Raw genomic sequence first — 25,606 nt, forward strand, 5'->3', positions numbered from 1 at the left:
TTTGGGAAAATGGGAGTGAGAAGATGAATAAACATGAGTGTGTTAGAGAAAGTAGCTTTACAGATATAATACTGACAACACACAGACAGTATATTGGTCTCAGTAAAAACAACAAGCAGTATTATTGCTGAAGATGGCCAAAAACTCAGACCTTGAAAACAGTCATCTAAGATAAGGAAGCTGAGAATAATTTTCACATAATAAAACATTATAAATAAAACACAATGGGGGAAAATAAATTATATAGTAAAAAGTCATTAATAGTACCAACATAACAGTTACTTAACTGTTATGAACTCTGTAAGTATTGCCACTTTTTCTTTTTGGAGAGAGACAGATAATCTTCAGGTACATGAGTGTAAGAGATTATTCTGCTACTATATATTCCCTTTAATTTTTGAAATGTGCACATATGTTCTTTCTATAATTGTGGAAAATTTCAATAAAAACTTTTATTATATTCTTAAAAAGAAATCTTAATAAAACACTTCACATTCCTATACTAATACAGAACCACAATTTCAAAAGTAATATAATATTGTATATAAAAAATTGAGTTCTATATATCTGAAAAATTTATTATCGGTTCTCAAAGCACTTAAAATTAATCTAAAATCCAACTACAGAGCTATGGTATAAAGGAACCACTATGTAAAGCAAATATTCACTTATAATAAGAAAACAAATGGAAATTAATACAATTAGACTTAAACAGACCTAGAACTTTAGATTATTCATTCCAATAGAACACCACATTTTTACCTGTATTAAAGCAAATGATACTTTTTGATTAATAAAATGACTTTATTACAACAGTGTTATAGAATTACAAAAAACTGCTGAAATAGGAAGTAACTTGTTTGCTCACTATCACTCTAGCTGTTTCATTTTCAGCACAGAGAAGCAAAAATTTCAATTAAAAAAAACACACCTTTATTCAAATAGGGTATTATAACCTCTTTCAAAGAGAGCACACAGCATCTATAGAAATATTTTTAAAATTTGTTATTATAATTGTCTCCCCATGAGACTACTAGCCACCTACTACAGGGTTCCACTGTACTTTCAAAGTGCCAAGCATGTAACACATGTTCGATAGCCCTATGTTGAATAAAAAATGCAAACAGATACCTCTGTTTTGGTCTTCACTTTAGATGGTGTGGAGACTGCAGAAGATGTTTTTAACTCATCTTTCAGTTGTGAGATCTTTTCACCAAGCTCTTTCAAAGTCTTCATTATATTTGCTCTCTCTTCTGGTTTCATATTTTTATTTTTTTCTAACTTGGATATTAGCATCTATAAAACAAACAGAAGAAGTAAAACTATGCTTAGTAAAGTTTATAACAAATAACCCTTAAAATTCTTACCATTAGGGATATCTTTGTAAAATCCATTCCATATATCAATACCAACATGGAAATAACGAGCTCCTTGTCTTACCTTCTGGCATTCTATTTGTTTTTCTAACACTTCTTGCCTTTTTTTCCTCATATCTTGTTGTAGTTTCATTGCTTCCTACATGAACAGGTAAAGAAAAAATTAAACAAAATTTGCCAACTCATTTTTACTGGGACATCGCTATGATAAGATTTTGCTCCTAATCAAAAAATATCAGAAACCAGAGATAAAACCTTTAAATATATTTTCCCACACTTCCAATATAAAAGGGTTACTTTTATAACTGTACTTATTTAAAATGCTGAACACTAACTAGCTGTATCTGTGAGGTTTATTCACTTGAATTACTTGAATGTTATCTATGAGGAAAAACAGGAGTTGGTCTCACTTGCTGATGTAATAAACCAAATCTTTATTTTCTGAGTAAAAATGTGAGATAGACTATCAGTTAAAAATGACAGCAAAATCTATGGCTTTTGCCAGGAAAATGCTGCCTCCTACCCTCTGTTGATTAAATCTTGAATTACATGGAAATAATACATATTTCACTTGAAAAACTGTGTGAATTTAAATCTAAGATAATATGAAATTTAGAATTGAGTCGTGAATAATTACCTAAAGGCTATATATATATTTTTAAAAAATCTTATTTACTTTTAGAAAGAAGGAAAGGAAGAAAGGGAGAGAAACATCATTGTGATTGACATACATTGATTGGTTGCCTCTTGCATGCCCCTCACCAGGGACCTGGCTTGCAACCCAGGCATGTGTCCTGATTGGGAATTGAATTGGTAACCTTTTGGTTCCCAGGTCAGTGCTCAATCCACTGACCACACCAGCCAGGCCATAAAGGTTTTATTTTATGTGAAACATTATCTAACTTACAAGGCCAGAAAGAAAAAAGACAACAAATAATGAGATAAAATATCTGCTTCTATGCCTTGGAGAACAAAAAGACGTGACAGCTTGGATATTTACTTTTACACAGAAAAAGGTCTTCCATTGTGCTCGACGCAGCCACCAAAAGGCAATTACAAAACATTTTTTCTGTTTGTTCACATGAACAAAAGGTACACTGCATCCAGCAGCAGCTAAATAAACATGACGATGGAGTTCCATAACATCAGCTGTCAGAGGTTATTAACATAATCACTTAAAAATTCAGTGGGTCCTTTTCTCTTTAAGGAAAAAAAAATTAAAGCTGTTACCTGCTTCTTTTTAAGAACTTCTTGAACATCATGAGATTTAGACCCTGAACCAAGCTTTGAAGGAGTCTTTAAGTTTGAGGAGCTATAAATCTTTTGATGGCCCGAAGATGAAAATATCTGTGAAAAAGAAATACAATTAAATTTAATCTTAGAAATACTTCAAAGTCATTTTTAATAAAGACTGCATATATTTCTGTTGTTTTTGGATTTAATTTTATATTTAAAAACTACATTTATAAAACTAGTTCGTAGTCTAACGCTCAACTGGCACTCAAATACAAAAACAAAAATTAATTTTTAGCAATAATTTCTGAATGCAATCACGTATTTTTCTTCTCTCTCTTAATTTTAATTGTGATAAAAAGAACAACAAACTGTCACATCTAGGAGCTGGCCTGCCACTCACAGCTAGGTCCTCCTATTAAATATAAACAGTTGGACAGAATATCAACCTCAGACAGGGTCAACCCTTGTGACCATGATGGATCATGACAATAACAAGATCACTCCACAATCACGACAGAACACAGAAAGAAACACAAATTCTATTCAAACTATAAAAATAACTAAACCTCTCTTTCCTGGCTAACAGAAATGACTACAGCTTTTTTTACTGATTATATTTTAGCTTCATTCTAGTCTTTTCTCCTTCTAACTAGACTTATATCTGATCATAGAATTACTCCTGTTTTCTTATATCCTGCCCCATATAACGTAACACAGGCTAAATCTAAAATTAAGTCCTTTTTTAAAAAAATATTTTACTTATTTATTTTTACAAGGTGGGGAAGGTAGGGAGAAAGAAAGACAGGGAGAGAAACATTGACTGGTTGCCTCTCACAACATCTGGCCTGCAACCAGTGCATGTGCCCTGACCAGGAATCGAACCAGCAACCTTTTGCTTTGCAGGTTCACATCCAACCCACTTAGCCTCACTGGTCAGGACTAAAATAAGTCCTTTCTAACACTCTAACAGAAGTGCCCTATCGTTTCCTTGTGTACTTTTTCCTTTGCTAAATAAACCAATTTGTTCAACTATTAAGTGTGTTCTGGTGGTCTTGGCTGAAGGGTATCATAATGTGAAGTGCCAAGTAAGAACTTGTGTTTCTAATAACTGTAATTCTCAGAATTAAGGTACTTTGTAATCATAATCTTATTATTATATTTAATCAAATGCTATATGACAGCTCACAGATCTGACTTTGCAAGCAAAGTGACAGCCATCTTTACAGTGCCAGTTTTGGTATTTGGATTCCTTTCGTCTTCTGAATAGATTACTCTCCGGTTAAACTTCCCCTTGTTAAGGCATAGCAGAGCTAGCTACTGTGTTACATACACTACAATCTCTCTGGTTCAAGTCTTTGCTAAAACAGTCTGCTCTGTATTTTTAAATTAACTATGAATATAAGATATAAGTGACACGGGATATAAGAAGAAATTCATGGAAAACACAATCAGGTAACTAATATATCCAAATACAAAACTACTCTCATTCATACAATACTTAATTATCTTCAAAATTAAGCTACTTTCACTACATAGGAAAGTCTCTCAAGTAGTTACAAACCCTGCACAGCTGATGTTCATGTTACTATTATTATTTATTAAAACAAAAATGACAGCTCTGGCCAGCTAGCTCTAAATTTAAATTATATGAATTTTTGGTTTTTTTCCTATTTCAAGCAACTACTTACATGTATTCATTGCCCTCTTCTTACATCAACAGTGGCAGACTATGTTTGTGTTCCATTTTGCCTTTTTAACAATACATCCTGATGATCACCACATGGGGGCTGTGTGTGTGTGTGTGTGTGTGTGTGTGTGTGTGTGTGTGTGTGTGTGTTTTAAAAAAACATTCATTCCTTTGTAAAGTTTCACATGCACTATCGTGTAGATCAGGGGTGTCAAACTCATTTTCACTGGGAGCCCCATCAGCCTCACAGTTGCCTTCAAAGGACCAAATATATTTTAGAACTGCGTAAATGTAACTCCTCCTTAACTAGGGGCAAGAAGCTCGGTGCTACTGCCAGGTAGTAACAAGATGCCAGGCCAGATAAAACAAGGTAGAGGGCCAGATTCGGCCTGTGGGCCTTGTGTTTGCTATGTGTGGTATAGGTGCATTGCATGTTAAGTAATTAGTCCACTACTGATGAATATTTGAATTGTTTCCAGTCTTTTGCTATTATAAAGAGTCTACAGGTCTTGAACATGTCTTTTCATAGTTTGCCTAGCAGTCCTTTGGCATCGGTTATTAGAAGGAAGATGACTGGTTAAATGCCAGGCACTGCCAAATTTCCTTTCATGGGGGCCGTACCATTTAGCATTTTTAAAAAAGATTTTATTTATTTATTTATTATTTTTAGAGAGGGGAAGGGAGGGAGAAAGACAGAGAGAGAAATATCAATATGTGGTTGCCTTTCACGTGGCCCCCCTGGGGACCTGGCCCACAACCCAGGCATGTGCCCTGACTGGGAATTGAACCAGCGACCATTTGGTTCGCAGCCCGCACTCAATCCACTCAGGTACGCCAGCCAGGGCCCATTTAGCATTTCTATCAGCATCTAAATCTCAGATCCTTGTGAAAATTATCCTAGTTTATTATGTGATTTTAAAAATGGATCGAACTCTATCTATTCCATATGGCTATCCAATTATCCCAACACCACTATCATGAAGTCCATATTTGCCCCACTGATCTGAGATACTGTGGTGGCAAACAATAAATTCCTTTTGGAAGCGAGCCTATTTTTCAATCTTCTACTCTGGTCCACTGATTTGTCTCTTCATGTGTCAGTATCAAATTGCTTTAATTATAAAGACTTCATAGTATTTTTAATGTCTAGTACAGCTAGCCACCTCGTAATGTTCTTTTTCAGTTTTCCTAGTTCTCTGAAATAATCACCAGGCTGGATGGAGAGCCACTGTTTATAGGTATATTCCTAAAAGCAAAAGAAGCTACTTAAAATATATTCAATGTTTGACTTTCAATTATAACAGAATCTCCTTTACTATGTTCTTAATTATATTAAAGAGAAAAATTATAGAAGATACAAATTAATAAAGACATTTACCCTATTAATAAACAGCCAAAATTCTCAAATTCCTATTTAGCTTCAAATAGAAAACAAAACTTTAGCAAATTTCTCGCTGAATCATGGAAATTAGGGAAGTATACTTGCCACACTTATATTAGCTGTCACTTATGTGAGAGAAACAAGACATTACAAATCTGAATGATAACAATTTGTTAAATTCTTTGTGTCACGAACAACTCTAAACATATCTGAAGTTCACAGAAGCACATACCTGGCAATCCTCTCCAGAACCACCTGACTGATTCAACAAGTGTGCTGTATCACTCTGGTTAGTACTTGCATGTCCAAGACGATGTTTCACAGGAACTTTGTTAAGAACATATGCACCTGGTGTCTGTGGTTTGCTCATCATCTGTATACATAAAATAAACACATATGTATGTGGTAAAAGTTTTTTAAATGCTCAAGAATGATACAAATTTAAGATAGTGATTACCCTGGAGAGAAAGGTAAAAAAGAAAATGGAAAAGAAAGGTGCTTTAGTTATTTGCAAGATGTTACTTTTTAAGTGAAGATACATCAATGATTGTTATCATTCATTCTTTTTTGGATGTCTGAAATATGTCACAACAAGTCTACAGCCATACCACCCTGAATGCACCCAATCTCATCTGAAATATGTCACAACAAAATGCACTCATATAAGTGTATATGCTCATACAGGGAAAAATTTCTAATAATTTTTAAATTTCCTTCAATATATAATGTTTTGACCGATATAAGGGTTTTAATCAACAGATTACTTATAAATTAATAGTGTTATGACCACCCCCGAACATAATACAATCTTAGACTGCATTAACATAACAGGGTCTAATGATCACAGAGGTGATGATATTACTCTTTTATATACCATTTAGCCAAAGTCTAGGGGAAGCATGCACCTTTGGGCCCTAACACGAAGTGGGACCTAGACAAAATAAAAGCAGAGATAGGTGCAAATAAGCCAGATGATAAAGTTAAGACTACTTAAGGAATATGTTAAAAAAAAAATCTGAATGCATTCAATCCAAACAAAACACCTAGGAGGAAATAACCATGATCACCAATATCTAAATGGTTTTAATGCATGGTTTAATGTTTGTTCTTTCTTTCTTTCATCTGTTCATTGAAATGTATTTTGAGCAATATGTGCCAGGCCTTGTTTTTAGGCACTAGGGATAGAATGGATAGAACAAACAAAAATCCCATTCCTTGCAGCTTCCATTTCAGTTTTAAAATGAACAGAATTTTTCTACATGAAAAAAAAGTGGAACAAAAGGATGGGTACAAGGGTGACTGATTCTAACCCCAAAACTCGTAAGTTCTAGGTTCAGAACTGTTCAGTGGTAGACTTTGATATTAAGAAGAATCACTAAGGGTATTTCTTAAACATGAAGATTTATGGGCCCTATATCTAGAGATTGACTTGTAGGTTTGGAAAGATAAGGCCCAGGAATTTGTACCCTGGTAAGTGATTCTCAAACTTCAGGGTATAAAAGAATCACCTGGAGAGCTTGTTAAAATAAAGATTTTTGGGCCCTACCATAGGAATTCTGATTCAATATGTTGGAGTGAGGCCCAAGAAATTGCTCTCAGGACATTAGATGCTGCTGGTCTGCAGATCAAACGGAAGGGCTGTAATGTAGACCAAAGGACTGCAAACTAAGAACACCAATCTAAAGGGTGGGACGAGATGACCACTAATTCCCTGTGAACAGCAGATTACCTTCTGGATACCTCCATGTACCGTTGCAGGAGAAGACTGCTGATGAAGGTGCTGTGGCAGGTGATGGTGCTGCTGTGACAGGTGACTAAGTGTTTGCTGCTGTTGCAGGAGCAGCTGTGCTGGGGACTGTAGTGCTGGTTGCTCATTATTCTCTCTATACCACAGGACTCGGATGAATCGGTTGTTTAGAACTGCTTCAGTGCTGGAAATGGCTTTCCTGGCCTCCTCATTGGTAAGATATTGGATGAGGGCTGCTTCTGGATCTCCCTTAAAAGCAACCTATACGAAAAAAACAAAAGCAACAAAACCAAAAACACAGATATTAACAAATAGTTAAATGCAAGTAAATTAAGAATTCAGAAGCAGAAAACAGCCTGCTGAAATCCATTATGAATCCTTTGTAAATAAAGTTCTCTATCCCCTAAAAGATATGCCTACTTCAGAATTACATATCGAAGAATGTTAGATCCCTCCATGATATCTCACATTCAAATTAACTCTACAGAGAGAAAATATTTTACAATAAGAAACAAAACACCCCATACTAACCCAGAAGAAAAAAGGCAGATATTTTTATAATCTCAGGGTTTGAAAAGCCCATGTAAGCATACCTGTAAAGGTAGGATTCATAAAGACAAGCAGCAGATTTAGCAAACATAAAAGCAGCAAACATAAAATTTTATAACCTGTCAGTCCAAATGTGACATAAACAAAATGAATGACAAGTGGAAAGCTATTTTTAACATATATGATAAGCAAAGGCTTGAAAAAGCATTATTATAAATGTCTTTCATAAAAAATAGGCAAAGACAATGAATAGATAAATCCAAAAGAACTGTAAGTGGTCTATATAGAGTCTACATAGCAATAAAAAAAGCAAATTAAACAATTTTTCACTTAAACTAATTTTAAAAATGTAATGGATGCATATTATAGTGTTGATGAGGTTTTAGACATTGCATTTGGGAGTATCAACTGGCATAACCCTTTTGGAGAACAATCTGGTAGTTCAAATAAAAGGTCTTAAAATTCCCTTTAATTCAGCAATGCAGGATAAAAAATTAAAGATTTATCCACACGGAGGCTCACCAGACCATTGTTTTTATATAAAATAACAGAAACAACATAAACTCCCAACCACAGGGAAGAGTTCAATAAATTATGGTCTATTGCTATGGACTGAATAATGGCCTCTCCAAAATTCATTATGTTGAGGCCCTAACCCCATATATGACTATTTAAAAATAAGCTTTTAGGATAGGCTTTTAAGAGGTAACTGAGGTTAAATGGAGTCATAAAGGTGGTGCCCTAATCAGACAGGGCTGTTGGCCTTACAGGAAGAGATATCTTCCCTCTACCACGTGAGGACATAGCAAGAACGTGGCCATCTACAAGCCAGAAAGAGAGTCCTCATCAGGAACCATTTTGGCCAGCACCGTATTCTTAGATTTCCCCAAAATAAATTTTTATTGTTTAAGCCACCTAGTTTATGGAGCAGACCAATACACCCATCTACACTAAGCTAATTTTTCTAAATGTCATAAAATAATAATAACCTAGGAAAAACTTAAGAGAAAAAAATATAGTTAGAGACTTTTGGTATGATCTTTATAATTTTTTTAAGTGTGTGAAACATTTTTTAAAAAGAGAAAGTGTGTCTGTATACATTTGTATTCTTCCATATAAATAAATACAGTATGTCATTTCATCAAAAGATTAATAATTGGTATTGCTAAGCAGTGAGATTTGGGTGATTTGCTTATTTACTTTTATTTAATGTATTCCCAATTATCTGTAAAATTAAACATGCATTACTTCCGCACTCAGGGTGGAAAATTGCTTTAAAATCTCTCAAAAAGACTAGTATACCTCAATTCTTTGAAATATCAACTTCTCCTATACTACCTTCTTAGACTCAGTTCTATAAATTGTATTTTGGTTTGATGACAACACTAAATATCAGCAGTGACTGACTGAAATTCTAACTTAAGTAGGCTTCCAAATACCCTCAATTATAGCATAACACCCAATCACAAAATCCTAATATCAAATACCTAGTAAGTAGGCAACAAAATACAAAAGACACAATTTGATGTTAGAAAACATGTTGTGCTGCCTAAAATTCTCAGTTAGGACAATCCTTAAGCAGTACTACTTCACCACAATATAAAAGTCAGTTGGACAAAATTACAATCTTAGAAATTACCAAGAAACTCACATACCTAGTTAGAATACTAAAGCAGGAAATAAAGTCATTTGTCCAGAGATAGAACTATAAAAGCACAGTAACTAGTGCAGTGTCTTTCAGGAAGAAGGTGCAGAAAAGAACCAAGTCAGTTTAAAAGAACAAATTCATTTTAATAATTCCATCATTAAGTTAGACATACAGATGTATAATGATAGCAGAGATAATCAGACTAATCACTGGCTCTTTTAAACCAGGTAAGCTGGTAGGAGTATTTTCAAAAATGCTAAAATGCATGGATTCTGTCACCAACATAGCCACATGTACCTGGATGTTAACAATAGTTCCAAATTTGCTGAAGTGTTCATTGAGCTTGGTGATGTTGTTCAATTCCTGAGGGATTTTCTTGACTTCTAATTTGGTATTTGTATACTGATTCTTTCTCAAGAATCCTGGTTTACTCTGACTGTTATTTCCTTGCCTGAAAGGAAAAATAATAAATCTTGGTTAATTCTGTCACCTCATGCCTAGCCAAGAGATGATATGTCAGCAAAGAATGTAAGGTTATATTTATTAAGAGTATCTTTTGTAAGCACTCAAAATTCTTCAGAAAGTACTAAAATATTTTTACATCCTTATTAAATGGAAATCACAAAAAGAAGAGGCCCAACTAAGATTAAAAATCATGCTAACAAGATCAACCACAATAATAAAGGAATCTAACACTAAAGCAAGACCAGAATAACATTTTTAATGGTTCATTTTTCAACTTCTGCAAAAGTACAGAATTTTTTTCTTTTTTATTCATTTCCAGAGTCTCAATTTTTAATATTGGGTTAAGCCTAGAAATAAGTAAATATAAATTATTCCTATCTACAATGTTACATTCTGTTAGCTTTTTCAATTTCTAACACATTCTAAGAGTATCTCTGAGAATGCTAACTTTGAGACACACAGAATGATAATTATTGATTAATGACAACTCTTAATTATACAAATTTACTAATGCAAACAAAGTAACAAAAACAACAATCAGATGTTACTAATTAGCAAATTATCTTACTTTCCCAGCCAAGGTTTCTTTGTGAGTGGACCTTCCAAACCACTCACAGCTCTTTTTCGGCTATCTGGTTCAAGAACTACTCTGGTTATGTTGCTATTAATTGAAACAGGAACTGGAGGTTCAGTCTGGATGACAATGTTAGCAGCTGTTAGAAACAAAAAGTAGTATTATTGACAATGCATTATATTTGGGGAATTTCAGATGATTAACAAATTTAGTCCAAAAGCTAAGAATCACTGTGAATAACCTCTTTCAGAAAAACTTAAGCAAAACATCAATTACCTCCTTTTCCTACTTTTTAAAAAAACACAGTATCTGAGTTTAAAAACAAACAACCCCAGTGTAACAAATAATTCAGGCAAAGATCATTAATGAATAAAAAAAAATCAGTGAAAGGTTGTTGGAGAACAAGATATTTACCTGGTGCCAAAGTATCACTCTACGAATTATTCACTTTACAATGGAGACAGAACAATGATCAATTATCACCTCAGGCAAACAATCAAATTCAGCACCATGAACAGTAATATTATTTATCTCCTGATGTAATTAAATAAGAAGTTCACTTGGATAGGCTATTACTATGGAATTATAATTTTTTATGTGACAGTAACATTGTGCTTATATAGAACTATGTCTTATTCTTAGATGTAAACAAAAGTGTCACAATCTATAATTTCAAGTGGTTCAAGAAAAAAATGGGAGGAGATAAAGAGGGTAAACAGGGCCAAATATATAATGACGGAAGGAGATTAGACTGCACAGTGCAATATACAGATGATGTATTATGGAACTATACACTTGAAACCTATATAATGTATTAAACAATGTCACTCAATAAATTTAATTTTTTTTAAATACGATTTTATTTATTTATTTTTAAAGAGGGAAGGGAGGGAGATAGAGAGAGAGAGAGAGAGAAACATCAATGTGCGGTTGCTGGGGTTCATGGCCTGCAACCCAGGCATGTACCCTGGCTGGGAATCGAACCTGCAACACTTTGGTTCGCAGCCTGTGCTCAATCCACTGAGCTACGCCAGCCAGGGCTAATCAATTTAAGTTTTTAAAAAAGAAAAACATGTGAGGAAAGAGGAGAGGAAGTCAGAGTGTACAGCACACAAGCAAGCATTTGTGTCCAAAGGTGACAAAACATTAACAATTGGTGAATCTAAGTGAAGGTAGTATTCAGGTGTTCATTGCACTTCTTTGGTTTTCTATAGGTTTAAAAATTTTTTTAAAGGTTTTATTTATTTATTTTTAGAGAGGGAAGGGAGGGAGAAAGAGAGAGAGAAAGATCAATGTGCAGTTCCTGGGGTCATGGCCTGCAACCCAGGCATGTGCCCTGACTGGGAATTGAACCTGAGACACTTTGGTTCACAGCCCGCACTCAATCCACTGAGCTACGCCAGCCAGGGCTGGTTTAAAAATTTTTTAACTTAAAGTTGACAGGAAGAGTCCAAAACTAATAAAAACTAGCACATATCATTCACAACAGTTAAGACTAAAATATTGTAAGAAACTGACCTTACAATGGATTATTTCTGGGTGGGAGGAGGGTGATGAACAAAAAATATAAATTAATACAATATAATGCCTGTTATACTCTGAGTATTCTCCCTAACTTTAGCAATTCCATCGAAAGTACAATCTGCATAAATAAAATCTTTAAAAAAAAAAAAAGTAAAATCTGCAGCAGAGAATAACATATGTAGGAATAAATACTGCAGTAAGAATGGAGGTTGCTTATGGTATTTTCCATTTTGTCTGTGTGAGAGGAAAATTATTATGTAGATTCATTTATATATTTCTTAAGCATCTGCTGTAGCTCAATAATTGTATTATACCTTGGATATAAATTAGTGAATAAAATAAGATCCCAGCCCTTCTAGGCCTCTCTGTTTTCGGAGGCTAATGGATGAGAGAGCAATTGGGATGACATAAAGCATTCTGGAATGTAAGATGCCATTATGTTGTCCCTAAAACAGTTACCATCACCACCTGACATTGCCTAATGCTGTTCTTGACTAAAGTGATTTATAAAGAAGAGACACAGCTAGAGGTCGACTTGCCCAAGATGACAAAAAAGCCTGTTGTATAAAAACCGTAACTTCTACACTGAGAAAGATTAATGGATTACTGTATATAAATATACAGACAGATCAGGCTAGTGACAAAGACTTGAAATTCTGAGAATATAATCTTCCTGCTAATTACAATAATTTGGTAAAAATATGTACTTTACTATAGTATAGAAGAGCATATTCTTTGGAATTAGACCGGGGTTCAAATATCAGTTCTGTCATTAAGAGCTGTATGACCTGAGGTTAAGTTCTTTATCCTCTCTAATGCTGAGTATCTTTATCTATAAAAAGACAATAAAAATAGTACCTTTTCAAAAGATTTATTGATAAGGAAAATAAATGATAATAATAGATATAGAAGCATTTGGTTTAGTAGACACCAAACTGGTGATCTATAGTGGTGTTATTAGTGTTAGTAAAGAAAAGTTAAAAAAATCAGGATACAAAAATATTCACTGTATAATTTAAGTAGAAAAATATTGCTAGGTTGGCCTATGGCCAGTCATTCAAATTGAAATTAAATACTGAAAATCTAACTATAATAAAAAATTGAAATCTCATCATATTCTTCAACCAAATGTTTTTGAGAAGGAAAAAGGAAGTTATCAACCCATTCTGAAGGTAAATGCTTGAATTTCGTCTTTTAAGGTTTGTGATTATGCTTTCTAAAGGTCCTAACATATGATTACAATCATAAACACTAAAAATGGTCAAATCGTTTCACTGTAAGATTTTAGGTTCTCAGTTGTTACTAGTGCAGAGTATAGCTCTCACAACACAACGGAGGCCCTTAAATGATCGGTTCGTTCTTTGAGGATAAGATCCTATGTCATTTCATCTTTCTATGCTTAATATCTAGCACAGTGCCCAGTCCATAGCTAAACAGCCTAAAGTCCTACAAAAAAAGCAATTAAATACCACTAGTATTATTTTTATTTAAACATACTTTCTGATTATAGCTTTAAAATAAACTTTGGAGATAAAGTTATTCAAAAACATTTATTAAGGTGATTATATAGCACCCTTCGGAGATAGTATGTAAATACTTTTAGACCTCAGTGAGGTCAGAAATGTTATTCTCAGCTCCTGCACAACACTTAGCATCAGAAAAAGTTCAAGGTGCTCTCACCTCTTGGATTTGCATCCATATCTCCAGATGTTAGGCCAATCAGGTTTGGGCGCTGTGTCTGTGTTCTTGAGAAGAACTGTCTATACTGAGATCTACCAGAACTGGTAATACTAGGAGCTTCTGGATTATAACCATCTGGTTCATATGAATCTGAGGAAAAATAAAACATACAACAAATCAGAGTGTACTTAAATAATTTCTCATTACTATAAAATGGAAAAAAGTAAATTTTCTTCAATAAATTTAATTTTATCAATCCACACATTTCTATATATAGATACACCTATCAGAATAGAAAGAAATAAAAGTGCACCATCACAAAACAGATACACAAATCCATTCTTAACTATTGATATACTTCCAGATTTATTTAACTAGTCATTTTTATCCTATATATTAATCACCTCATTCCAACTTCAATGGACATTTTTAAGAGAAATTTTCACAAACATGGAACACTTCATATAATAGACTGGTTGAGTTTCCTCTTTCATTATGTATCACCAACTTCTAGGTACTCTTTTAATTAGGAGGAAAATAGATCCATTACTTAGGTTATCTGCACTTTAAACTGGGGAGATAATAGCTGGTTTCATACATAATATTTCAAATGTTTTATTTCAAAAAGCAAAATAAGATAAATTGTATATTTATCAATGTAATCATTATGTTATTACAATCCACCCCATCAATGCCATTTTCATTACATCCCTTTTGTTTTCTTTACAACTAAAATTTCATTTTTAAAATTCCAATACTAAGTATTTTGTTAGTGTTAAAAAATTTTTGAATGTTAATATCCGAATGGAATATATCCTCTTCACCCTACATAAAATGAAAGGGTTAAGATCAAGTGAACATGCTGATTTTTGCAAATGTATTTAGAAGTACTTGCATCTCTTATTTTTTTTCCCCTTAATGGAAAAATTCTTTATATCATTCATATTAAATTTCAACTAAAAGATCTTTAGCACTGACTAATCATTTCTGTGATTCAGGGTATAAGACCATCAAATTATAATAAAGTTTTCAGGTACTATTTGGTTCTCTTGACAAAACAAATCTACTCAAGGCTGCAGAAAGTTTTAAAGAAGTTATATAATCACATGACTTTGTTCTCTAATTCCTGGGAATCCAAAAACCCAAGAAACTTAAAAGTCCTTTAGTTAATTATAATAAACTGAAATCTAAAGGCAAAGTGAGAAATATTAAAAACTTTATGACACACCCACAAAGCAGTCTTCAAAATGTACTTGTCAGTAGGAGAAATGAGTTTTCAAGAAATTACTATATTATACAGCCAGTCCACACAATAAAGGGCAGAGAGGGGAAAAAAACACATCTATCCACAACCAGCACAAAACCAGATGTTTTAGTTTTGTTTAAAAAAATTAGCCCAGTTTTTCTTGTAATATATAACTGATTAGAAAACATCCAAGTAGATACTCACTTGCTATCTATCAGATTAGAAACTAGTTTAAGGAACAAGCATGACTTTTGTTACTGAGGCACTGAAAGTAAATACAGAAGACACCAGAGATGATAGACACACACGAGGCCTAATCATCTAGCAGCCACTAGGGACAAACCAAAGAAGCAGAAGAATGGAGGGAGGAGGGGAGGTGGAATATTAAGAGCTTTAAGGGGAATTAGTGACGGCACAGCAGCATGCCGGGTCATGTCTTAGGCTAGCCATCTTATGGTACAAAAGATCAGAGAAGTGGATGGCCATCTGTAGCAAAGCTTACCTGGGACCAGAGGGGTGGGGCTGGAGACTGAGGTATGGTACCCAATGGAGGATCCCATGAGGTTTCGAGGTGGCACCAAACGAGCTGCCAACAGAGGAGGCGGTGTCCCCAACTGAAGTCGCTCAGATGCAGCAGCACCATGTTCCCGAGAGTACATGGGCTGTCCTATAGAGGAAAGAATAGGACGGCAGCTGGGATTGAGAGTCACAAGCTTCTCTTACGCAGTGATGTACTTCTTGAGACTCAAGCCAAGAACAGAGAAACTATACCAATAGGAACAGTATTTGAGGAAGAGATTACTGAGATTTCTTTCTAACTCAAGAAACAGATATGCAAACTGCTTAGGATACACTGAGGTATAAAGAAAGAGTAAGAATTAGGTAATATAACTGCATGATTTTCATCTTTTATAAGCTTAAGTGGAATAACTGTGCTAATTTTACCCAAAACTGAACAATCAACCATGTCAAGTTATTAGACAAAGGAGTCATGTAGAGTATTGTATCCAACGACACATGTGGTTATAAAGGCTGTCATTAAAAAACAAACAAACAAAAATACTCCTCCTCAAACTCACATAATTTCAGGTTGGCACAAAACATACTCCCATATCTGGGAGCAGGAGGAAAAAAAATAGTAATAAAAGAACTTAAAAGAAGAAAGAAAGAAACACCACCACAAGCAAAACCTCAGATAACAAGAAATGTTCAAAAGAAAAAATTAAAATAGTGAAAATTTGTTATCCCATGAGCAGGTGGATAACAAATACAGAGAAACAAAAAAAGGACAACCCCCCAGATAAACGGATAAGCCACTGTACATATGAAATTATCTCAGGTATTAAGAACCACTTTATGAAAGAGAGCACCTTTAGATCTTATACATAGATGCAAGACTGTCAGACTCAAGGAAGACAAATTTTGTAGAACAAGGTTAAAAAAGAGAAGGTATCAAGGAGCAAAATCTCCCTTTATAGTACCTTTTCACTGACTACCCCATATGAGACCTGTTTATAAGATTTACTCAGTATTTTATAACTAAAGTTGGACATTCACTATGTAACACAAGACAAAATAAAGTGAATATAAAATCTTTTAATTAAAACACCTGATGAAATCACCTTAAAACCTGTAAAATTTCACAAGATTTTTAATATACTTAATAGAACAAGCCACAAAACAACCATTTGATTACACAGTAAATGTAGAGGGGAAATGGATGTGCTAAACTTTTACCTCCTCTTCCTATATATATATATGTATAATACATATACAGTATTAGCAGAATATATACTATCAACTCAGCACCAATATTTTCAAAACTTACATTAGAAAAGGATCAATCATTACATTGCAAAAACAATTTAACATATCCTCAATGATCTAAAAATAGTTGTGGGGATGACCTACTGCAGGGAATTCCTTGCAGAGTGAAGTAGCGTGCTAAAGAGAAAAAAGAAGTACAATCTCAGGTCATATGACTAGCTTAAATTTCTGATACAGTACTCAGTGTAACTGTGTATTTAATTAATTATCTCAAAGTAAGGTGGAAACTAAAAGGCTAGTTTGCACAGTGTCTTTTTTAAAAACAAATGACAAAGAACATGTGTTCAAACACTTTAGAAAGATGGTCATTTATTTAGATGAGCCCTAATTTTCTTCAACACCTGCTGAAGTCTCTAAACACTATTTTAAAACTAAACAGTTCCGTTGATAAAAGACTGATTCTGGGTCTGGGAAGACACGTTATTAGATGAGCCTGGTGGTGCACCTTGGTGTACCATATCCTTTCAGAAGCGAGATGGCCATCAAACACCAGCCTGTCAAAAACAAAACCACCTGCAGGAGCCAACATGAAGAAGATCCCAATGGTCAAAGATGAAATGTGGACATTGAAAGGGCTATAAGGGAGTGAAATACATTAAATGTTAAAAATCCATGAGTTCATTATGATATTTAAAAAATTACAATGGTCCCTTCTGGAAGATACTAAGAAACCAGCTCATTATTCTGAAACTGGTAAATAAAAGGAAACAAGCATTTATACTGTTTTTCCTGCAAAAATTTCAGGTTAGCCAAATAATTAACACTCTTTGAGTTTTACTTTGTAGAATGTTAGCCAATAAATGTAGAAGAAATTATATAATTACAGTATGACACTTTTATAACCGATAATGAAACAACAGATCTAGGCAATAATCACAATGGCTGCCAAAACCATAAGCAACCTCTAAAATGGATGGACAGGGAGGACAATGCCTTACACACTCATGAGTATTTGTAACAGAAGGCAGACAACTAGGCTACTATGTACATAACAATGTACTGCAGTAGGAAGTATATAATCCCATCAAAAAAATATTCATGCCAAAAAAAGAAAAAGCCAAATATGAACCTATTAAGTTTCTAGATCTAACCAATTTTCAAGAAATACAGGGGACAGAAGAATGTTTTAAATGACACCAGGAGATACAATGTCCCAAGACCAGAAAGTAAAGAAAGAATTCTCCACGACAAATGACCTGTTTCTTTGATAAATAACAAAGGGGGAAAAATGTATGGAAAATTGTTATAGATTGAAAAACTTAAGAAACATATCAACTAAATATAGTGTGTAACCTTGTTTGGATCCAGCTGTAAATGCATCAGCTGTGAAAGAACATTGACAGCACAAGTGGGAAACATGAACACTGAACTCACTGCGTGCGTACTTGACAAAGGATAACTTACCAACTTTTGGGGGAGTGTGATAAAGCACTGTGATTGTGTGTGTTTAATCCTTACCTTTTAGAGAAAGATAAGTAAGTTTTTACAGATAAAATGTAATGTTTGGGGCTTGTTCCAAAATAATCAAGTCAGGGGTGATTTATAGATGAAGAAAGATTAACTATATGCTGATAACACTGAAGATGGTAAATGCATGCATAAAGACTACTATAAAGTATTCACTCTCCTGTGTATATCTGAAATTTTCCATAATGAAAAGTTTTTTAAAAATCAAATAGGTTATACTAATGGTGAAGGTGAGCCATTCACAATGTATACACAGTCCATTTAGTTTTAATCAGTGCACAGTGTGACTGAATAATTCCAAACTTCAAACATGCCAAGCTCATGTTCCTATCTTAAGTTAGTCCTATCTTACATGCCCAATAGCAACATTTTCACATTAACTCTAGTGAGTTGAAGATAGTCTTTACTCAAACTTAAATTTTAGCTACTCTTTGTAATTTTCCTCATTTTGTCTTTTAGTATATTCACAGGGAAAAAAATCCTAAAATAAGTTTTAAATGAAAAGCCCAATTAGAAAAAATATAAAGCTATACCTCCTAATTGTTGGCCAAATTTATCATGTGTGTTCTCTATTAGTGAATCCATGGTCCCTCCCTGGCCCACCTTCTGAAGTTCTAGGGCCTATACCATGCCTAGTACATAGCAGGAACTTCATAAAGAGTCATTTAAAGAGATGATAGCTTATTTACTAAAAGTATCCCAATGATAATTATTTCTTTGGATGAGTATCACTATGTTGAAATGGGCAAAATGATAAGTAATGCAACACAAATCCAAGTAATAAACAAGGGGAGAAAAACTCTAGACAATATACAATGATTCTGCTGGACACTGATTCACTTGGCTCAACTTCAAAACCCATGATTCTGCACAGAGAAATAATATACATTCCATAGAATTAAATAAGCAACCTCGAGTTTAGGAATACAGCGTTCAAATAATCTTACATTGTTGATAACAGAAAATGTATTTTCAGAAAGACAAAGATAATTTATGTAAATTTATTTGAAGGCGGACAACTGTCTTCAACCTAAGAATCAGGCTCTAGAATCCATGACATTATATTGTACTGTTACTTTTCCACACACCTAGTACAATAAGCTTAGCAGTCATAAAATATTTCTACTCTGTCTTCTTCAAAGAAGCAAAAAGAAAAAAAAAAAGATCCACTGTAAGGCAGAAAAGAGTCAACTTAAAAAATGATCCTGTGAAAATGAAAATAAAGGACACTGGCTAAGTTGATGACTTCAAATTTGAGTAAAACATTCAACTATTTCACAGGAAATAGTTGATTTTAATAGGTACAAGACACTGCTGTCTTTCCAGACAATTCCAATTATACCTCATTATATAAGTCCTTTTCAGAGTATCTGTGATGTTTGAACAAAAACAGTAAAATTTCAAAGGTTTTTTTCCCTAAACCAGAACCATTTGACATTAACATTTAAATAGCATACATCCTACCCAGTTTCATAGTTGGCTAATTCTTTTTTCCTTTTAACATTCAATTTTCCTCTTCTAGAACTGATAATTATAGACTAGATGAGGGTTTTGTTTTTGGCAGCATTAGGTCCTCTGTCACTTGTGTTTCTGAGGCACTCTACTCATTTAGATTTAATACACTATCACTGGTTTAGGGTTTTGTTGTTATTCTTGTTGTTTTTATATATTTCTTTCCCATTATTAAATATTTGCTTCTTAAGAGAAAAATTAGCCCTGGTTAGTGTGGCTCAGTGGATGGAGTGCTGGCCTGGGAGCCAAAAGGTCACAAGTTCAATTCCCAGTTGGGGCCCATACCTGGGTTGCAGGCCAGGCTCCCCAGTTGGGGGCACAAGAGGAAACCAATCAATATATCTCTCACATATTGATCTTTCTTTCCCTCTCTTTCTCCCCCCCTTCACCACTCTCTAAAAAGTAAATAAATAAAATCTTTAAAAAAAAAAAAAGAAAATTCATTCCTTGTTTATCTGTATATTCTCAATACATCGATAGCACTGAGCAGTCCTACTTTTACCTCTAAAAATCCCGATTTCATTTTTCTGTTTACTTTGGGTCCCAGTGACATAATTTTCACAGGTAAATGCCATTTGATACACTGTTCTTGACTTACACCACTTTTTGTGCTGTGTATTTTAATGGTAATTTTAATAATATCCATAATTTTAACTTTCTCAACTTGTTAAAACTTTTCAGCATAGCTCAAGTTCCCTATTACAATGCACACATACAGCTTTTTACCTCATTTGAACTGAAGTGCTAATTTTTTTGAAAAGTAAACTTGAATAATTCTCAAAGGCAATTTTTTTAAAACACAGAAAGCATTTTTAAATCAATTGAATAAAAAGATATAAAAAGTGTATTACTGAAAAACTATACCAAAAAAAATCCCTTCAATGTTTAAATTATCAGAAAATCTCTTTTCAAATTTCTCCAAATTTTAGAATCAAATTTTAACTTTTAAAAAAGGAAAAAAAGTAGTTTGAATAGTAAAACGGATTTAAATTGTCCAACATAAATATTTTCTTTCACTATATTCATTTGCCAACAAACTACAGTAAAACACTTTAGAGACACTGACACAGATGTAAGACAATCCTCTAAAGACTTAATTCACAAACGCCAATGGGAAGTTATCACTTTTTACTGGTCTGAGATAAAACAGGAAAACATAATTAATATTTCATAAAATTGAATATAAAAAGATTGTCCTTTACCTGTCTTCTGGGGGTATAAAAATATATTTTTAAGATTGAAATATTAGATGTTTTCATATAAATTCTGTAACATAGCAAAATAAGAAGTTGCTCACTATACTGGTCCCCCAAATATTCTTAGAAATGTTTCCAGCCTCTGAAAAGCATAAATTTAAAATTTCTGCTCTAAAAGGTCTTTACTGATATACTCCAAGAGAGTCTTGCTTTAACAGATAAAAACAGTCTTCAAAAAACATGAAGTCAGGTATCTTGTTCATCTTGGCTCTTTACTGTCTAGTACAATGCCTGGCACATAGTAAGCCCTCAATAAATGCTGAATTAATTAATATTAAGTTAAGTCAACAAAATGGTAATTTCCAGGTTTCTAAAAATTAAAATAAAAATTAAATTTAAGATAGTTAAGTCCCAATGTGAAACTTCATATTAAAATAATAATTGACAGAATTTTTTAACAAAACGGAATTTTGATCATGAGTCACAATGCTAAATTTAATAGTATGAAGATATGCTACATACAACAGACTCAACTCTCAGATAAATAATCCAGGTTCATATTTACAGTTCAAAGGCATTAAGAAATAATGTTAAGATCTGATTCAGAGGGAACAGATGAAAAAAGGATTGATAACTGTTGAGGCTGGATGAATTATACGATCTTCTTTGTTTTTATGTAAGTTTGAAATTTCCCGAAATTAAAAAATGAGAGACACAGTAAAACAAACATGCACTGTAAAAAAAAACACTATGGTAATTAGAAGACTGTGAGGTCCTATGTGTGAAGCAGGAAGAACTATTACTTAAGAATCAGATATGGTTTCTGTTCTGAAGCTCAGCTGAACATAAGGTTTACATACATGAAAAGAAATCAAACAACAGGCCTACATACAGTTGTTTATCATTATGTAATAAAGGTTTTTTGATACGGTAGGAGTTTAGAAGAGAGCAATAATGTTCCCCATGTGTGTAGAAGATCTGGGCACTAAAAGAATAGGAGAGGATATTACTTGGAATGAAGATAGGAAAACAAAGTTGAGCCATGACAAGGGCACAGACAGGGCATAACCGACCTGACCAGAGAAGAGGCAGGGAATAGTGAAAACTCACTGCCAAGAAGGGCAAGGTAAATTGTAGAAAGAGTTAGAAGCCACAGAGAGAGGTTCATCTATGATTTCAAAGGAAGTTAAGTGGTCACTGACAAGATCTCATGAAGAACTCAATGTTGGTTTTCTCAGAAAAATTAGTTTAGCAACATCATGTGACATAACTTAGTGAGGTGAAGCCAGTAGCAATAACCCTCAGTATTTACTGAGGGTCTAGTATGTGCCAGGATTCAAGTGTGGATGAGGGCAGAAGCCATAGTAAAAATAGACAGAAAGGGCTACTTCAGAGAAAGAAAGAAACATTTTTGATCAACTAGATATAAAAAAGCCAAGCAATGAGACAGTCACGGCAAAGTTTCAATTCCAGGTGATTACGTGGGTGGCATATCTACAGGCAAATGCAGACAGGGATGGTGGTGGAGGGAGAGACTTAAGGAAAAGGTAACAGGTTTGATTTCAGGAGGCTGAAGCTTAAGGAGGCAATAATAAATACAAATAGTATAATAATTAATCTTTATATATAGCTTACTAGATGCCAGATACTATACTAGATGCTTTATATGTATTAATTTATTCCTCGAAACCACCTTAATGAGGTGAGTAATGTTGTTATGATCTCCATTTTAGAGAACAGAAAATTGAGATACAGACAAGTAACTTGCCCAAAGTCACAGACAATAACAGTGACAGGATAAAACCAGGATTTGAACCTGGGCTTAATTACTTTGCTGAACTGCCTCTCCATAACATGATAAAGGTGAAAAAATGTTTAGATAAACACAGTTACATAACAAAATTAATTTATTTATAAAGCTACCAAATACCTTACTTTTATGTTTTTAGAGAAAGGAATTTTTTTAAAAGCTCCGGTAAATTAAAAACAACAAAAAAAGCACCTGATAAATAAAAAGAATTAGGATCCAAGAAAAACATATTATAGTTAAACATAAATACCATAAATAGCCTAACCAGTAAATATTACAATTTAAATTATGCTGTCTTCATTTCAGCATACAATTAAAAAAATTATTAGGCACACTTTATCCGATTTTTTGTATCCTTTTAGGAGATAAGCCTTATGCTTTGGAAATTCAATCAGAGAAACAATTTTTTAACAGAAGCTTCAAAATAAATTTCCATTAGAAAAAACTAAATGTTGCTACTCTATAGCAGAGTAGACTCCCCCAAAACACAAGGTTTTGCTCTTCTCTCCCATTATCACAAAAATTAAAATCTAACTATATAGCATAGCTACACAAACTACCCTGTAAATGCAAATATAATTTTATATATCACAACCCATTAGAATACAAATTAAATATATTTTTTAAAAAGTATAACACTAATATATATATAAAAAAACTTGGCTTCTCTATATCCTAGCAATTTTAAGTCAAACAACATTTACTTACGTTCTGAAACTGTATAAAGGAGGTTCTGGGGTAAAGGAGGAGGTAGTCTTGCTCCCACTGGTGCAAGATTGGGCACTGCACTTGTCCCAGGCTGGTCACGGTTGTTTATTAAGCTTGACTGTGTTATGGGTGGTCCTGCGATAACAAAAAGTAAAAGACAGAGCATCAATATACAAGTACCAATCTGGATATTCATACTTAAAATACCTATTTGGCTTAGAACAGAATTAAGGAATTTGATATATGGAGACTTAAACACTGTGAGGTTACATAATTAAAATGACATCTTATTTCTAGAATAGACAAAACTGTTCTAGGGTGAAAAAAAGCAGTAGCCCCTGGGGGATGGGAGTGGAAAATGCCTGGGAAGAGACTTGAATAAACAATCTGGGGTGATGGTAAAGTTCTATAGAAGTCTTAAGCTAATGGTAAACATGTTTTATATATATTAATGACTGAATACAACATACTGTGAAATGAATAAAATAAATGAAAATGGAGAGATTAAAAGATATGTGATAATACAAATATAGTAAAATGTTCGTTGTAAAACCTAGGTGGTGAGTATATAGGTATTCAGTATATAGTTCTTTCAACTTTACTGTTTGCTTAAAATATTCCATAGCAAAATGTTATGAGGAAATGATAGTCCAGGATTTAACTTTTATTCTGAGAATTTCTAGACATAAAGATGCTATTTTCCTGAGAACAAAATCTCAACTTGAGCTTTATAATTATACCATTTACATGACAGTACTAAATATTCACAAATGCCAAGTTAAAAGAACCGTATTTCTACAGATCAAATCTATGCATTAAATGTCTCAAAACCTTTAGAAAGTTGAATGGAATGTGTTCTATAAAGAACACTGCTGCAGGAAAGCTTGGTGATGGGTACACGAAATCATGCTAAACTATTTTTGCAACTTGTTAATCTAGCATAATTTCAAAACTAAAACACACAAAAAAGGAAAAGTTAAAGAAGTACTTTACTGTGTAAACTGAATGACAATCATTTTTTAAAATAATAATTTGCAATCTCCTGGCAATGTGAAATGTCATCAAGTATTTTTTTGTATCTTTGCACACATGCAAACTATTCACCTGTTTTTCATATACATTAAAAAATTTAGCCTTACTTCTGATAAATTATCAACTGTTAAGATTTTTAAATGACCATTTCCAAATATTTCTTAATTTTGGTAGATTTCATGACAGCATGTTAATGATTATTTTTATTAAAAATATTATTTTATAAAAAATAAAAACAACCCTGGCTGGTGTAGCTCAGTGGATTGAGCGTGGGCTGCGAACCAAAGTGTTGCAGGTTCGATTCCCAGCCAGGGCACATGCCTGGGTTGCAGGCCATAGCCCCCAGCAACCGCACATTGATGTTTCTCTCTCTCTCTTTCTCCCTCCCTTCCTTCTCTAAAAATAAATAAATAAATAAAATCTTAAAAATAAATAAATAAATAAAAATAAAAACAAGCAAAAAACAGTCCTTGTAGTAAACAGACTCATAGTGAAGTATATACTGGTAAAATGATGACACCTGACATCTACTCCAGCAAAAATAAATAACCCCCCCAAAAAAGTGGGGGCGGGGGGGGTTAGGGATAAATGAGACAAAAGCAGATGAATATTGATAATCCACTGAAACTGGATGACAGTACATGTGGTACATATATTATTCCATCTCTGTGTATATCTGAAATCTTCCATAATAAAGCATTTTTAAAATTATTTCAATATTCTTAAACTTTCTTTAAAGTCTGGGAAATTTCATTAAACTACTGGCATGCTCTTTTTCTGGTATCTTCAAAACACTGGCTTTCTTAAGATGCTATCAACTAGCAAGATTTTGGCTCCAGGTCAATATAACTTAGGTAACTGCTGGTAAAATTTACACTTTGGAGAAACTACAAATAATGCAATACAACAACAGATGAAAAAAGGGAAACAGCATCTAAATT

General features: G+C 33.5%; 1 protein-coding gene across 2 annotated transcripts in view; it reads right to left on the reverse strand.

Annotated features, from left to right (window-relative positions):
• The window catches only part of RBM27 (RNA binding motif protein 27), a 69,703-nt gene that overhangs the window by 21,194 nt on the left and 22,903 nt on the right, over positions 1-25,606 (reverse strand). For both annotated transcript variants that reach the window (XM_045820897.1, XM_045820888.1), the window contains exons 8-17: positions 23,634-23,768; positions 15,616-15,780; positions 13,868-14,017; positions 10,658-10,802; positions 9,922-10,075; positions 7,410-7,688; positions 5,913-6,053; positions 2,607-2,723; positions 1,441-1,515; positions 1,132-1,296 (exon numbers count right to left, since the gene is read on the reverse strand). In XM_045820897.1, the coding sequence (XP_045676853.1) occupies positions 1,132-1,296; positions 1,441-1,515; positions 2,607-2,723; positions 5,913-6,053; positions 7,410-7,688; positions 9,922-10,075; positions 10,658-10,802; positions 13,868-14,017; positions 15,616-15,780; positions 23,634-23,768 (1,526 nt within the window). The remainder of the gene's footprint in view (positions 1-1,131; positions 1,297-1,440; positions 1,516-2,606; positions 2,724-5,912; positions 6,054-7,409; positions 7,689-9,921; positions 10,076-10,657; positions 10,803-13,867; positions 14,018-15,615; positions 15,781-23,633; positions 23,769-25,606) is intronic.

This window comes from Phyllostomus hastatus, unplaced genomic scaffold (genome assembly GCF_019186645.2).
Source record: "Phyllostomus hastatus isolate PE091 unplaced genomic scaffold, TTU_PhHast_1.1 phas_contig_150, whole genome shotgun sequence".
NCBI lineage: Eukaryota > Metazoa > Chordata > Mammalia > Chiroptera > Phyllostomidae > Phyllostomus > Phyllostomus hastatus.